Source organism: Xiphophorus hellerii, chromosome 16, assembly GCF_003331165.1.
Source record: "Xiphophorus hellerii strain 12219 chromosome 16, Xiphophorus_hellerii-4.1, whole genome shotgun sequence".
Classification (NCBI taxonomy): Eukaryota; Metazoa; Chordata; class Actinopteri; order Cyprinodontiformes; family Poeciliidae; genus Xiphophorus; species Xiphophorus hellerii.
In genome coordinates this window covers 15,355,274-15,371,777 of record NC_045687.1, presented here as the reverse complement: position 1 = coordinate 15,371,777, position 16,504 = coordinate 15,355,274, and the positions used below count along the sequence as shown (strand labels likewise).

Below are 16,504 nucleotides of genomic sequence, written 5' to 3'. Positions count from 1 at the left end.
AGCTTGAACACTATAAACTTGAGGTCTATCCAGAGATGTTAACGTTCCCACATTTAAATGCACAGAAGAAACGTCAAAGCTTAAACTTTGAAAATACATCTGGTTTAAGTTTTAAAAAAAAAAAAACACCGTTATAACTCTTGAACTCTGCGATATCTTGAGTACTTCAAGTTCACAAAGCTCAAGCAGAAAAGGTTTCACTCCCTTTTGAACATTTTAATTTGAAATGAAAATGCCGCATACTTAGAAACCAGGACTGCTGAAAAGTTTTCTTTTTAATTTGTTTCTTTCTGCAGAAAAATGTCTGAAATTGTCACAAGCAGCAACAGGCCATAACACATGGAGTAATAGATTTACAGGTAAAGCATTATAATCATTAGCAACTGCTTTATTGAGAAATGTGCTGTCTTTGTATTAATGCCATTAATATAAGGTTACCACCAGTTTAAAACATGACAGATACTACTGAATCTAAGAGTGAGTGAGATTAAATATAGTCCAACCATCTATCAGTAAACCTGCATGTGCAGCAAATAAATAACTAGGTTAAAGTAATGCCACAGCTTATTTCTTATAGCTTAAGTTTTGGATCATCGTTTGTCCTGTGCTACATTCATTTGTAATTTGCATACAATTTGTACAAACTCAGGTTTCCAATTTTTACAATTTACATTTTCAGTATAAATAGCACAACACATTTTGTTGTAAATCCACAGAGAACGCAGGAGGGAGTTTAAATTATAGCTGCACTTACTGAAATTGGTCTCCTTTGCTTTCTCCAGCCAAAGGGTTGATTCCAATGACTTCTGGAAACTTAAAATACCTCCTCATCCTGAGTGAGACTGGCCTCTAACACCTTACTGCTCTCTAAAAACAAAACCTTTCCAACCGGTGAAGGCAGCTGACAATAAAACACATAACTGAGGCGGTCTCTCTCTCTCTTTTTTTTAGTACAAAAACAGATATGAACTGGTGTGAAGAGGCGAGGTTTAAGACGATCTCCCTCCAAACTCTAATTGGTTTGTGGAATGACACTTGGTGAAATTAAAGAGGGAGGTTTCCAACACAAAATAAAATTAAAATGAAGATGACAATTCAGCTGTTTCCTGTTGCTGTTGAGGAGGGTGCTGCCATTGAGTTGGTGCTGCTATTTTGGCCTTTTCCTTTGTGTCTTTGGCCACCCCTTCTCCTTCCACCTCCCCCAGACTTTGGCTAAAAAAGGAGAGAAAATGAAAAACCCTTTGTTAGGTAGCACACATTATATACTTTAAATAGTAACACAAGGCTGTGCATGGATCACATTACTGGGCTTTTAATTCAACTGTCTGCTGGTCCTCCATTGTTCTCGTTCATACACATTTTACCTTGTTCTCTTTGTTGCCCTCTTTTATTTGAGGGTCATCATCTCCCTCCCCCTTTGGATTCAGCCACGCAAGCAAAGAAGAGTGTAAAGTATAAAGAAGTGATGCAGTGTGGCAAAATTTGAGTTTGAAACAAAATAAAGATTTGACATTGATTAAATGAATAAAAAGATGAATTGGGGACAAAAAAAATGAGGACAAAGATGTTAGGAGGTTAGAATTGATCACTGATCTCAAAGAAGTGGAAGAAAACACCTTAATCTATGGAAGTTTTGAACAATTGGGAGTGTCTATAGATCTGTGTTGACTCACTGGCTGCGACATGCTTGAGCCAGCCGGCTGTGCTATCGTTGCTGCATCATCGCTGGTTGCCATGGTGCCATCCTCTTTTCTGAGTGGCACCTTTTTTGTAGACTGCATTTTGATTTGTGGAGGTTTGGAGTTTGATGGCATGTTATTAGTGGAGTGCAACAGCTGTAAAGAATTATGAGTAAATAACTCAACTTGAAAGCTCAAATTTCGCTTTCTATACTAAAACAGAACAAACACTTCAGTGTCCATGCAACCTTTCTACCTTAGTGATGGTTCCCACAGCCTTGGTGCGACCCTCTCTGAACACCAGCCTCTGGTCACAGTGAAGGTACTCTGGGGTTTTGATGAAGCGGAAATGAACTGAAGCCTTGTCCCCTGTCCTTAAGCAGTCTCTATTCATGGACAAGATGGTGGCGGTCTGTCGTATACTCCCACAGTGGACTGATTGTTGCATGAAGAACAGAATAGGCAGCAGATACATGAATCAATCCATGTTTTGTCTTCAACACTAAATTAACTTTCACATTTTGTCATGTCAGAGCCACAAGATTCAATGCATTTTTGTAGTATTTTATATAAAGGGACTAATAAAGTAGTCCATGATTGTGAAGTACAACAAAAAGCATATATTTCTTTCACAAATAACTATCAAGAACATTAACTTTATGGCAAACAAGACATCTTGTTTGCCATAAAGTTTCATTTTGGTTTAATCTGAAAAAAGTTTCATCTTTCACATAGATGCCGTGTTCCTCGCACAGTTTATGACAAACTTTAAAAAGACGTCTTATGCTAATTTTTTAAATTATTTTCTGCAATGCATTGCATAGGATTTTATTTAGTGGTGTCAGAATAATGAGAGCAGAAAACAAAGTACCAAACTTGACTTGTATGTTTAAATAATTCACAAAACCTCATGATTTTATTTTCACATAACAATCATGTACTTTGTGCTGCATCATATGTAAAATCTCAATGAAATACATTGAAGCTTGAGGCTGTTGGATGACAAATATCTCTCAGTGCTGCTGTTACCCACCCATTGCCTGGTATCTGGGGGATATCGTTGTGGGATGATGCAGAACCAGGATTTCAGCCTCAAACTCCCAAGTTGCCTGGGGGTTTAACTTTGGCGACACCATCACCATGCCTTTTCTTATAGACGAACGCTTGATCTTTAGAAGAAAGTGACAAAAGAAGAGAAACAGAACCTTACTCAAACATCTTCGATGCAAAATGAAGACAGCATAAAACAAACTTCTTCCAGAAGTGGAGCAGTTTTTCTTCCCTACCTTTTTTAAAGCAAACGAGGCAGTCTGGCCGCCTCTGACCTCCTTTACAGGCATTCGTTTGCGGTGGATTGATTTAACAGCAATGGGGATGAAGCTTCCAAGAGGATCTGGACCCAGCAGCATGGTGTCATTCAGACGTATGAGCCCTCGTAAGGTAGTTCCTGAAACTACAGTTCCTACTCCCTGGAAAGAAAACCAGGAAAACAGCAGGACTTTAGTGAGAATTCAAACTAAACTAGGTCAAATTTGCTTAATTTTGCATTGTCCAGCAATTGAAGTTAGACAGTGCTTAGTGTACCGGAACAGAGTAGGTATCATCTATCTGAAACTCAGCAGGCTGGTCGTCTCTGTATGATGTTCTGGAGGAGAGCAGGTTGAGAAACATCTTTAGCAGGTCCATGTTCTCCCCAGTTACGTTGGAAATCTGAAAGATTGGGCACATCCTGGCCAGAAATACACACATACACACACAGGTTACAAATAAGCAGTTTAATTCTAACTATATATTTTGAGTTGTGCATAGACACTCAGTACCTCTCTGAACTGAAGTTTGAAGCTGCGACTATCACATCATCTTTGTTCTGTACAAGGACGGGAATCTTCCTGCAGCCAGGAGACTTGAGTAACCTTTGGAGTAACTTCAAGGTCTCTGATAGATGGAAACACTCTCACGTTTACTTCTTGTTTATGAAATTCAAATGCCTTCTAACTATTGATACATCAGTACAATGTTTCTTGAATGCATTGGAAAGAAGTGTTGGTTAGGACATAACTGAAAACTAACCTTGTAAGATGTTGGCTGGACACATGTCTATTTTGGTTACCACTACGAAGACTGGCACATTCAGAGCTAAAGCCAGCCCAAGATGTTCTTTGGTCATCCCAACAATACCAGCGTTACTGCCAACCTGACGAAACAGAAAAAATAAATAAAATTAGGTGTTTTTTTTTTATTTTGTATGTACTATATATATATATATATATATATCAGTCTCATTACACACTTGAAAAACTAGTAAGTTATCCACATAGGAAATCTAAACACTAAATTTGTTATAGCTAAATTACTTTGTTAAAATAGGCAAAACCAAAATGTTTTAAGGGGAAAAATGTCCTCCACATAAACTTTCTGACCATAAGCATGCAGAAGTCCGGAAGGTGTCCAGTCATCCCAAACACAGTGGTCTTGAGGTATTTCTCGTGGCCAGCTAAGTCTATGAAGGTAATGACTTTAGAGGACTTCTCACAGATCTTGGTCCAGTCCAGGCTCCCTCCATGACTGTCAGGCTTGTTCACAACCTGGCCACAGACAGACAGGATATTGTTGTGTAAAAAAAGTGTAACAAAACACAAAGATCAGATTAAAAGTCACAATTTGGTACATTTCTGGTTACTTTCAATCAAGAGAATTTTTACTTACTTTATTTGGGAGTAAAAAAATATTTTTTCTACATTTTTGAATATAAATTTATGTTACATTGTAAACTTTCAAAAAGTGGCAAGCATGGAACTGACAGAAGATTTTGTTTGATTAGTTCTCCAACTGACAAAGAATAAGCAGGTTGAGATTGATGTCCGGCTAGATCAATAATACAACAATAAAACCACTTGGAAAATAGACTTCTTAAAAAATACTTTACATATATCTGTAGACATCCTACATAGAGATATTAAAGCAACATTTAGGCTCATTAACTGCTACATATAATTGATTTTTCTTAAGTACGAATTATGTTTACATTCATTATGAAGTACCAAGTGAGTCATTGATTGCAGTGTAGATTAAGCTAAGCTTTGGTTTGTTCCACCTTTATTTCTCCATTTACACTTTAGCGCAATAAAGGTCACAATGTTCCCAAATAGCAGACCTTATTGATACGTGGGAGTCATGTCTGTTTTGTTTCGGTGTAGCTGCTTGAAGTAGCATAACAAACCAACTCTATGTACCAAGTGCATAGAGTCGTGCGCTTGGTATTGCGCATGAACATTCTGCCTTCTCTACTGTATTTCTTCGATACACGCTGAACTGACGTCTTATATCTAGCCCTCACCTGACCCTCCTGGTCGAAGCCCAGGATATCGTTGCCCACACTGCTGGTCCTGCCGCTTTCCATCTCATGTTTATGCCTGAAAAGTTTCTGCCGGGCAAATCCCCTGCCATTGTCCAGCTCGCCATGTGTCAACACTCCCAGCAGAGTGCTCTTGCCGGCGTCCACGTTCCCCACCACTGCGACTCTGAAGGGACACAAAAGCACTGGAGAAGCTTTAGAAATGCCTGACAATTGAACACTGGCTCAACCCTCTAACCCTAGGGACAATGATTCTAAATGCTGGCTGTCGCGTGATATTCCAAATACTGACCTGACCTCCAGGAAGTCCAGCTCACCCACACGCCTCCGAATCAGATAGTCGACCACCATCCCAGCAGCCTCAGTGCGCTCTCTGAGAGGGATGAGGTCAGAGTCCAGCTGCTCACACATTGAGTGTATTGTGGCAACTGAGGCTTCCATGTCTTTCTCATCCAGACCCCAGTCACCACCATCTATCCAAGAGGACATAACACAGCTGTTTATAAACACCAGAGATTTGGGAATGTCTAACTGAGAGAATAGCAGTGTGCTTCTCACCAGAACCCATTCCAACCACATAGATGGTTTCCCCACAGCCATCCTCCATTCTGTCCCGAAGCTGTCGGAGTAACGAATCATACTGTTCCCCGTTTGGGCTTACAAGTGCCAGCTGTTGGGGTTCAGGAAATGAGAGAAAACAAAGAAAAACATACTGATTATTAATAAGTGCATCAGGGATTTATTAATGTTTGAGGTTTTAAAGTGTGAATGGCTCATTTACACATAAAATACAATAATCAACGGCGAAGGAATGTGGGGATGGAGCAGCCAAAGCTGCGTTTTTACATATAAGATCCCAGCTGTCACTCTTCCCATGAAGTCCTTCAGTCACACATTTACACAGTATAGCTGATATTGACACAAAGTCTTCAACTCTTTCAAGCTGCACTACAATAATAGCTGATTTGGATGGCTAACAGGAGTAAATATCTAGTACAAAGATGTTAGCCGTTTTTATCTTTAGAAATCTTAGGATTCACGAAAGTCCTATGTGTCACTACATAGTACACATTATATAGTACATATTTACAGTATTTTTAAAAAAAAGAGTAATTTTCTATTGAAATATTTAGTTTTCGAAAGCAATCATGATTGTACACCGTCATCAAGATTATCTTTGCATTATTGTTCCTGATGAAGTAAAGAGTAAACATGGTATTACTGTAGCAGCAATTATACAACTCTCCAAAGACTAAGATCTTGTGTGACAGTATAAATAATATATGTGCATTCCAATAACTGTTGTATATTATCTAAAGTCAGCAGAAATATGGTTCTGTGATGCAACCCTGTGCAATCTTTGTATTATGACATTACACCTTAGTAAAGTGCAATCTGATGCTTCCAGGAAACACCTTGATTGCTCTCTCTCTCTCTTACAGCCAAACAATCAGAATTACATCATGTCAAATATTCTGTCCATTTCAAGCGAATAGGTACTAAATATGAGCTTCATATTCATCGTCCCATAACACGACGCATGTTGCTGATGAATATCTTCAGAACAAACCCGCTAAATGCTGTTTTGCTTCATATAAGGTGTTGATACTTAAAGCTAGTGGACAGTCATTACTTTGGGTAATGGGCAAGCAATTTAAGTATCCAAAATAATCTGGTGTTATTATTTGTGTAACATATGGTAAAAATGTGCTTTGAAGCGCAACTAATGCCACCGCTCTCTCTCGGCTTACGCGCTCATGCATCAGCTGGAGCTAATGTTAGCCACATGGCTAACTATTTCAATAAACGTCAGCAGAAACTGCACCAAACCCAGCATATTCCAGCACAAGCTCTGAGCCCTTACTTTCAAATATAATGCTTAACCTATGCACCTCCATAACAATACGCAATAGTAACAATGTAATAATCACAAGCAGCATTCATATTTTCATTCATTCATTCAGTCGTGTTAGCTTAGCAGTGCTACATCCAGGCCTAGAGTTACCTTGCTGCTGCAATCAATCCTCCGGTCCTCGGGTTTGCCATTGGTCATGTCCTCATCCTCGAGGCACTCGTCGCCGTCCTCTTCCCCACATCCTCCCCGGTCTGGAGCAAATATACTCGCGGGAACTAAAGCGTCAGCCAGAGCTCCAGAGCCCGATATTATTCCTGGCTCATGCTCCGCTGCTAATGATGCCATTTCGGTGCCAACTCTGTAGTATTAAATTCCAGACTGTGCAAACTGTTGTGACGACGGCTAGCTATCGGACACACTAGCCGCTGGCTCTACACACAAGGGTTTTTAAACTCGCATTCACCACACCGAGAATAACCACACTAAAATTCACCAAAGCTCACATTAATGAAGATAATAACATACTGGTTGAATGTCAGAGCTTTATAGCGAAACGTTTTCTAAATGATGGAAATAGCCACAGCCTCATGAATATTAATACAAAGTGGGTGTGTAGTTTTTAAGTTGTGTTCGCAAATAGACTGCCGTTCGTCTGAATATACGAGCAGGAGACCAATAGGAATGAGGGGGATTGTTCATATATTTAAAGGTAAACCCAACCCATCAGCTGGGAATGGGAGTGCTACAAAGTAATGTAATAACCCTGTAACATTTCTTGAAAATAGGTTTGGTCACAGAAGCGGAACAACATTTACTTTTAAAGTTACATAGTTTTAAAATGTTACACTTCTGACAATAAATAAATCAATAAATACACCATGTTCCAAATTATTATGCAGCGATATTTTCTCAGATTTTCTTAAATGGTCAGTGCAAATGATGGTCAGTATAATTTTCAAGTCATGAACTATTACAGTATAAATCAAATTTTACTGAACAAAGCTCCCCATGAGAACAGTATTTTTTTTTTCAAAAATAAAAAACTCAAAATGCACTGCTCCAAATTATTATGCACAGCAGATTTTCTAAACATTTTATGGATTATAAAGAACTGCAAATGGTCATTCTTTGAATGTGCAGCATTAAGTGATCACATGTACTAAAATCAAAAGGTATTTCAATCAAAAACATCTTAACAGACTGAGTTACATGTTAACATGTTACCCCTTCTTTGATGTCACCTGCACAATTCTTGCTTCCATTGAACTTGTGAGTTTATGGAAAGTTTCTGCTTGAATTTCTTTGCAGGATGTCAGAAAACCTTCCCAGAGCTGCTGTTTTGATATGAACTGCATTCCACCCTCAGATCTTCTGCTTGAGGAAACTCCAAAGGTTCTCAATAGGGTTGAGGTCAGAGGAGGATGGTGACCACACCATGAGTTTCTCCCCTTTTATGCCCATTGCAGCCAATGACACAGTGTTATTCTTTGCAGCATGAGATGGTGCATTGTCATGCATGAAGATGATTTTGCTACTGAAGGTACGGCTCTTCTTTTTAAACCATGAAAGAAAGTGATCAGTCAGAAAGTCCATATACTTTGCTGAGGGCATTTTCACACCTTCAGAGACTCTGAAGGAGCCGACCAATGATTCTCTCCCCATGATTTCGGTCCAAAAAATGACTCCACCACCTCCTTGCTGACGTCACAGCCGTGTTGGGATGTGGTGGCCATCCACCACCAATCCACTACTGCGTCCATCTGGACCATCCAGGTTTGCACAGCAGTCATCAGTGAACAAGTCTGTTTGAAAATTAATCTTCATGTACGGCTGGGCCCACTGCGACCGTTTCTGCTTGTGAGCTCTGGTTAGCGGTGGCCAAATAGTAGGTTCATGCACCGCAAGCCTCTGGAGGATCCTCCACCTTGAGGTTCCAGAGGCACCAGCAGCTTCAAATAACTGTTTGCTGCTTTGTGTGTCTTTTGTCTCTTGGATTTCCCTGCCTCGCCTAGCCCACGCCTAGCCTACATTTTCTTTTTTAACAAAAAGAAAACGTAGAAAAATAAAGCTTTACATCGACTTCTTCAGTAGTGTTCAAATATTAGCAGGATTGAAATAGCGCTGGAAAGTAGTCTGCTAGGTTCATACTCCACTGGCTTCTGTTTTCTGGACACAGGGAACATAAAAGCAGGAGGCAGACCCTGTTTCTGCCTCCTGCCTCGTCCCTGGAATTGTTTACCTGAGATTGTCTTCATGTGCCTGACCGGTTACTGTGCCCTGACTCATGATTCTCCTCTGACCCTCGGATAAGTTTATGTCCTTCTGCCTCCCTGGTTCTGAACCTGCCTTGGCCTTTGACCTCTGAATTCTGATTCTTTTTTTTTTTCCCCTGGGTTTACAACCTGCTACCCAACCACTGTGCTACCAGTGTTCACGCCCTGGATCAGTCTCCATCTTGCAAAGGTGTTCTGCTCTCTACAACCAACACCCCAGAGACGACTTCTCACCCCTGCCTTCTAACCATCACTTTGCTGAGGAACCCCGAATCTAGCTTACCTTTTAGGAAGTAATTTCACAAGTTTTATGCTAGCCAGAATCAGATGGGATTTTAAGATTGAGGTTAACACTCAAATGAGTCGAAGTTTCAGTAATCTAACTGATTGAAAGTGAAATGTAAAAAGTTTGAGGTTGTCCACACTAAACTACTTTTAGTTGTGGTTAAAATTGCAACTGTACATTGTGAAGTAAAGTCCAGCATATTTCCAGAGTATATATATAATGGATGTATTGTATGTAAGCATATATATGTATTTGCTTTTCACAGGGTATGGAAGTAAGGCAGATGTCCTTTAAAGTCGAACAAATTATGACTGTTACCAGAATCCCCAGAGCTGATGCCTCGACGGATGTAGTTTTCTTTATCTTGACCTTTCAAAATAAAGATGTGGCTTTTTCAGATTGGCTTTTTATAGTTTCTCTGCTAAAATTACCTCAGGGAACATAAATGAAGACATGACTTAAACTTTAATTCCTGTTTTATTCTTATAATTTCTTGTCTTAAACACCATTTCAAGGGAAGTATTTCATTTTCAAGTCAGTTGTACAGAGGTGTTTCCCTGCAGGATGATCTGTCAAACTTTTTAAATGCAAGATACTAAGTTTTTTGTTCTATGTTTTTGTCCACTGCAGCTTTTCAGTGAACATCGGGATAGACGAAAACAGCCTCAATCCCCGTTTTAAATGGGAAGGATGGCAACTGGTCTGAAGTGGAAACAGGAGTGCTTCCCTTTCTGCCAAGGAGAGGAGTTCAAGGTGTGAGATGCAACGTATTGACATATTTTTTAGATGTGAACCCAATTTTTCTTTTATATTCTGTCTTACTGTTGTAGATCATTCAGTTCACAGAGGCAGGGTTTGTGACGAATCTATGTGGCGGCTCTAGATTCGACTTCCCCAACCGCCTGGGTGTGAAAAAGTATACTTTCTTCAGCTTCACTGAGGATGTTCGCATTATAAGAGTTGAGGTCAAATAAACCATAAATCACTGAAGAAATGCTGACTGCATTTTGTTTTCCTTTTATCTGTAGTACATATATTGCCAACGGTTTTCTGTAGCTGCTGCTGGACTGTAATGCTTATAGCTTGGTAATATTAAAATGTTGAATTTCTTTGCAGCAGATTTATGTAAAGACACTATCAATCTTTCAAATATGGCCTCAGAAAAATGTCAACGACACTGCTGCTCTAAAAAAAGAAGAGCGGTTTTGTGTTTTGGTCAGTTTCAAAAACTCAGTAAAAACATGTAAACATATAATATATGAAGTGCTCTCTCTGTAAATATGAATTTGCATTGTTTTTGTACTTAAAACCCATGACCAAATCTTTTCCTTACATGTACTTTACATTAATCAATATAATGACAATAAAGCAAACTTTTTGTCCAGGATGCTCCCTTGTAAAACGTATGAATAAGAGAATATCTTTTTTTTAAATGTGTGCATCTCATCTGTGGACTTAAAATTAAATTTTTTGAGAAAACAATTTATATCTTCACAGAAAACACATTCTGTCTGTTGGTGATAAAGCTAACCTTGAGCTTTATAGCAGAAAGAAATGCCCACATCTTAACACAAACATAATTTGACCCGAGTTATACACATTTCTCTTTCTGAATTTTAAGCTTGTAAAATTTGTTGTATATTTTTTGCCATTTTTGAGCAACAACGGGAATTTCAGTTGTGTGCTAGGAGTTTTAAGTGAGTGGCCTGTGACTCACAGAGGCAAACCCTCAATCATTTTCCTCCAAAAGAAAAAAAAAGCATTACTTTTTCAAAAACTCTGCTTGCCATTTGATCATGCTGAACGTTAAACTATTTACAGTAATTGAACATAAGGCAGCTGGCTGTACTAAATATTTATCTGTCTCCCGGGTGACAAATACATTTCTATTTTTGTCCACAACTCTGGGCAGTGTTCCCTTTTATGCAGGCAGCCTTAACTCCACTGCTTTCAAACTACTAACCTGAAATCAGTAGCTCATCTGTCAACTAGTTAGACTTTACTGAGGCTGGAGTAATCTTTAGACCACTATTTTCAGATACTAAAACTGCCCCTTATGTAGGCTGGCTGGTTGCTGGGGACAGCGATCCTATTTGTTCCGCAGAGTGCCGCTCGATGTGAAGGAACCTCCCACCCTGCATTGCATATAGTCTCCAGTCTGGGTGTGGACGCTGAGGCAAGACCCTGCAGTACGCACTCTCTTTTTCAGCTCCACTTGATTCTCTTTATCTGCAAAGATGGTGAAAGTAAGTATATTTTTTAACAACATTTCTGTCCTGCTTCTATAAACTTCATATTTCATGAATAATAGGTGTAGTCTTAGGTCAAGTTTATGTGAAAATGGCAGCTGGTGTTGCCTTTATTTTTGTCTACTCATGTAACTGAGTGTTGCTGATTTGTGCTTTGACTACAGAACCTTGCTTGGAAACCTTCAGCTTAATTCATTCAGGCCTCTCTTTTCATTCAGGCCTCTCTTTAAAAGCCTTTTATGGGCAAAGCATTCACAGCAGATGTGAGCAAATTGTAGACTTTGCAACTTAATAACAATGTCTTAGCTACCAGATAAAAGTACAATGTTAATGTTCTCACAACATTTCTCTAAAAGTAGGAAATAATAGCACATCATACCAAGTGCTAATCAACTCGCCATTATGAAATAGTCTGAATACCATTCTAGCCTCTAATTAAACTCAGGGGTCATAAACTAAGCAGAAAACAATGAAGCCCTCTGTCTTATAAAATATTGCAGTAAATATGTTTACTGCTGTTTGAGCCAGGGTTAACACATTTAAAAACAATTAATCAGGGAGAAGAAATATAAAATAAATCACTTTTAACAAATAAATCAATATGATTCTCATGTTTACTGCAACTTGCATACATATTGCAAACAAAATCCTATATTTTGTCACATTACAATTTCCGAATGTAACTTCATTACAACTTATGTAGTAAAGTTGTGTACAATTATGTAGTGGAAGTAAAGGAAACATGTTTTTTCAATTTTTACAGAACATTTTGAAAAGTGTGACATGCTTTAATATTCAGAACCATTCACTATAACTGAATCTCCAACTTTTGGGATATCTCTCTTACAGCTTTGCACATTTGAAGACTGAATTTTCAAAATTCCTCAGATCGTAAAAAGAGCATTATGTGAACCTTTATTTTCAGGTCTTCCCAAAGATTTCCAATAGGATTTGGTCAAGACTCTGAAAATGTCATTCCAATGATTTATTATGCCTTGAGCCACACAGTTACATTGATGTGTGTTTTTTTCTCTCTCTCCAGGGATATTAACCTCTGCCACAGTCTGTAGTCTTTTGCTACTCAGATTTTCTTCCAGGATTGCCCTATGTTTAGCACCATCCGTCTTTCCGTCAATTGACAACATTTTCTGTCCCATCTGCTTAGTCTCAGAAATTTGTCTTTTTTGCCTTTTTTTCCATGAGGAACAGATTTGTAGAGTGTGTGGATAATAGTAGCCCTTGTGACAGATTCTCCCACATGAGCTATGAATCTGTGCAGCTCTTTCAGAGTTACCACAGGCTGACTAGAAGAGCATTCTTTGGTTAATGCTCTCTTTCACTTCCCTTTCACTTCTCTTTCACTTCTCTTCACTTCTCTTCCTCTTTCCCTTTCACTTCTCTTTCACTTCTCTTTCTCTTCTCTTTCTCTTTCACGTTTCTTTCACAAATGTAGGGTATTTCTGTGAAATGAAATTTCACAATGACACCCTACATTTGTTGGTTCATCACATTACACTTTGTGATTGTAACATGACAAAATGTGAAAAGGTCAAGTGATATTAAAAACTTTGCAATGCACTGTATATCTTGGACAGAACAAGTCAAAGGGGAGAGGTTATTTGATTCTCAAATAGAATGAGGGAATGTTTCATTGATGTTGTTTATATGTGTCACCCTGAAAATGTCAGAAGTATTAAGTTAGCTTGCACTATGTCATTGTGTAACTAAAAGACGTGGCATAAAGCATTAAGCACCAAGTGGATGGAGATTGCAGAGGCTTGAGGTCAGTCTGACCCAGAACACATCTCACACAATTCAATACTCAGTGATAATTACTGCAGATACCTAACAGATGACCTCTATGTTGAAAGAATGTCTGATCCATGTGATTCTACTTCCTTCTTCCAAGACTTATAAATGATGTTTTTGTTGGTTTGTAAGATTCAAAAATAATCACAGCTTACCTCTGCATTCAAAACAGGGAACTCAAGGGACAAAGATCACTATATGTTGGAAAATACTCACAGCATTTCACTCCAATTTGACTATGTACTTATTTTAATGTTTTTTTAGGCAACCGTTTAGAGTCTTGTTGACTGTAACACTGAAGCAATCAATTAAAGCTTCTGAAATCCACTTTTTTAATGTAGTCATGTAGAAGGAGATGAATAAAAAAATCATAAAATCTGATATGATTCTTCAAATGTATGTACAGATGATTAAAAATAAGAAAATGAAACAGAAACAGAAACAGACGTGAAACTGGAAAAAAAACGTTGTTGTTTACCATAGCTACCAAAGCTATGTACAGATGTATGATGCTATACTATATTTAAAACAAATTTACTATGCATATGAAGTCACTTTTCCCTTATTTATGACACTGTACATTTCACATGGCAGAATCTTAGGAAGAATTGCCCACACAAGTTAAGTTTCTTATTATAGCTCAGTTCAATATTACTCTCTATATTGTACATCAATTATTTTTCCACTGGCCAGTTACCATTCTATACTGCAAGGAGGAAAGTATTACTAAAACGAACAGCAGTCAGCCCTCATCATTTTTCAACACGTTCAACCTCTGGCCAACTTGGCACTATGCAAACATTTTTTTGGCAACTGTGAGAGAAGAGAGAGCTGGAATCTTTGCCGAATTGGTCGGTGGGAGTGTAATTGGAAACACATGTTGCTGCTGTTTAAACAGAGAAAAAGAGTAGGGTGGTTTTGCCTTTGGGTATTATTAGGACTACATTACTATGCAATGTTTCTTTAGGTGATGAGTCACTGACCTTCTCTTCCAAATGTGCACAGGGTATGATCATCAAGGATATGTCCTTCAAAGTTGGACAAACCCTGACTATAGTTGGATTAGCAAAACCTGATGCTACAGAGTGAGTAAAAACTACATTTGTCTCTGTTTCTGTGTCTGCTTTTCACATTAGCCTTATTTGGTTTTCAGCTCACACTAAAGATAGTTCCCATTGGATTTGCACAAACATTCTTGTCATGGGATCTTAAAAGGTTGCAGTGACGTAATAACAGATGCAACACTGAAGTCATAAGACTCATGAGACTTCTTCCTTCAAATTTAATAAAACTTGTATTTTTTTTCTGACACATTGGAAAAAAAGACAGAGACATCAACACTACTTTCTGACAGCACTAAAAAAGTAATCTGCTAAAAAAAACTGAATTTAGTTTATTCATATAATACAAATTCACAGATTCTTTTCTGCGTGTCCTGTTGTATACAATCCAATTCAATCCAAATTTTGTTCAGATCAATCAAGTTCATTTCGAGTCAATTTAATAAAAAGAGTCAGATTCAGATTCACCTGCATTCTGCCTGACCTGTCCAAATGTTGATATAATACTGTCAAATTTAGTTGTAACCAATAATTGGATAAACCCGCCACCTACAGTTGACACAAGTGATTGACTTTGGAGCAATCCCTCTATGGCGAAAAGAGCCACTCCTTTCCACTCCGGCAGAACCAAATTATATGAGCGAATATCTGAAAGATTGGAATTTAAGAGGCAAGAAGTATACATGGAAAAACCCATAGAAATATTGGTCTGGAAAAGGTTTTTATGGTAAAGAAAACAAACGTTATACAGAGTTAATGGCAGCAATAGCTCTGTCCATGTCTTTGTCCAGGAAAGAGAAATAGCTAAAAGCAAAGAAGATTAGAGCCAGGGCTAGTTTCATTTGAAATACAACAATTTAAAATAAAAATTAAGTTAAAAGGAGCTAAACAATAGTGCTGTCAGTGACTCCATCAAGGGGAAAAGACAGTTAAACACACTCGAGCAAGATGTACTTTCTGTTGAGTGCACAGAAAGTACACAAAACAAAGCAGCAATAGTGACAGCTAAATAACAGAAGCAGTAAAACACAGTTAAACATTTTTTTTTGAGGAAAGATCAAACTGAGATGGACAGAAAGTTTATTGTCAGGAAAGAGGCACAGTTAAACACGAAAATAATATGGAAAGAAAAGAAAAGGGGAAATCCAAATGTAATTGGCAGCAGTTGTTGCCATGAACTTGGCAACGTAAAGTAGCAGGATTAAAATAGCACAGTGCAAATGCAGTTGATACTTTCTTTTGCACTCTAATGTATAGCAGTATAACTACAGTAATGGCTCAGATAATAACTATAAACTGTAAAAAAAGCAAAAGCTTAGTCTTAAAAGTAGACAGGGTGTCTGACACATGTACAAAGCCTATAATAATGATAAAATATTATGCTTTGTTGCTTTTTGTTTTTTGTAACCTGCAGCTTTGCTGTCAATATTGGCCCTGATGAGCAGGACATCACGATGCACATTAACCCTCGTTTTAACGCCCACGGAGACGAGAACGCAGTCGTCTGCAACTCCTATGAAGGGGGCAACTGGTGTGAGGAGGTCCGTGAGGGAGGCTTTCCTTTCCAGCAAGGAGAAGAGTTCGAGGTGTGTCCATACTGTCAGAAAAGTGTGTCACAGCATTTCTATCAATCATGTTTTCTTGTCAGTCTTCTTCTGTCTAATGTATTCCTTCCTTTAGATCATCATTAAATTCACTCCCGCTGAGTTTGTCGTGACCTTATCCAACAAGTTCTCACTCCCGACTCGTCATGACTCTACAATCCACTTTGCCAACCGCATGCGTGCAGAGAAGTACTCAGTCATCAGCTTTGAAGGAGATGCTCGCATCCAGAGCTTCAAAATCAAGTAAACCTCCATGTTCTGAAGAGTATCTGAACTGGCAGTTAGATACCACATGTACCGCTTGCTTTCAAAATTCTCCAAACATTTGTTTCC

At 38.5% G+C, this 16,504-nt stretch overlaps 2 protein-coding genes and 1 long non-coding RNA gene across 4 annotated transcripts; 2 read left to right on the top strand and 1 right to left on the bottom strand.

Moving 5' to 3' along the window:
- Nucleotides 1-949: 949 nt before the first annotated feature.
- gtpbp1 (GTP binding protein 1) lies at nucleotides 950-7,234 on the bottom strand. 2 transcript variants are annotated; one of them, XM_032587529.1, is made up of 14 exons: nucleotides 7,040-7,234; nucleotides 5,593-5,704; nucleotides 5,327-5,507; nucleotides 5,017-5,200; nucleotides 4,100-4,264; nucleotides 3,750-3,873; nucleotides 3,500-3,614; nucleotides 3,264-3,408; nucleotides 2,966-3,148; nucleotides 2,713-2,848; nucleotides 1,936-2,114; nucleotides 1,674-1,835; nucleotides 1,365-1,415; nucleotides 950-1,212 (listed from the first exon to the last, which is right to left on the bottom strand). In XM_032587529.1, exons 1-14 carry the CDS (start codon nucleotides 7,232-7,234, stop codon nucleotides 1,096-1,098), a joined length of 2,049 nt encoding a protein of 682 aa, XP_032443420.1. In that variant the 3' UTR covers nucleotides 950-1,095. The 2 variants fall into 2 exon arrangements, with proteins under 2 accessions (XP_032443420.1, XP_032443421.1); XM_032587530.1 differs by lacking the exon at nucleotides 1,365-1,415.
- Nucleotides 7,235-9,037: 1,803 nt separating this feature from the next.
- Nucleotides 9,038-10,836, top strand: LOC116736000 (uncharacterized). Its single transcript, XR_004342467.1, has 2 exons — nucleotides 9,038-10,201; nucleotides 10,279-10,836. It is a non-coding gene; the product is annotated as an uncharacterized LOC116736000 (long non-coding RNA).
- A 728-nt stretch (nucleotides 10,837-11,564) lies between these two features.
- lgals2a (lectin, galactoside-binding, soluble, 2a) lies at nucleotides 11,565-16,502 on the top strand. The gene is made up of 4 exons (XM_032588490.1): nucleotides 11,565-11,694; nucleotides 14,512-14,591; nucleotides 15,982-16,153; nucleotides 16,248-16,502. Exons 1-4 carry the CDS (start codon nucleotides 11,686-11,688, stop codon nucleotides 16,416-16,418), a joined length of 432 nt encoding a protein of 143 aa, XP_032444381.1. The 5' UTR covers nucleotides 11,565-11,685; the 3' UTR covers nucleotides 16,419-16,502.
- The last annotated feature ends 2 nt before the right edge of the window (nucleotides 16,503-16,504 follow it).

Excerpts from the sequence above, each read along its gene's own strand:
- gtpbp1 (XM_032587529.1), bottom strand. The coding sequence starts at position 7,234 with ATGGCATCATTAGCAGCGGAGCATGAGCCAGGAATAATATCGGGCTCT. Across the intron at positions 1,416-1,673 it reads GCTCAAGCATGTCGCAGCCA|GGGGAGGGAGATGATGACCC; the intron begins GTGAGTCAACAC and ends CTGAATCCAAAG. Across the intron at positions 1,213-1,364 it reads AGGGCAACAAAGAGAACAAG|CCAAAGTCTGGGGGAGGTGG; the intron begins GTAAAATGTGTA and ends CTCCTTTTTTAG.
- lgals2a (XM_032588490.1), top strand. Across the intron at positions 14,592-15,981 it reads GCAAAACCTGATGCTACAGA|CTTTGCTGTCAATATTGGCC; the intron begins GTGAGTAAAAAC and ends TGTAACCTGCAG. Across the intron at positions 16,154-16,247 it reads AGCAAGGAGAAGAGTTCGAG|ATCATCATTAAATTCACTCC; the intron begins GTGTGTCCATAC and ends TCCTTCCTTTAG.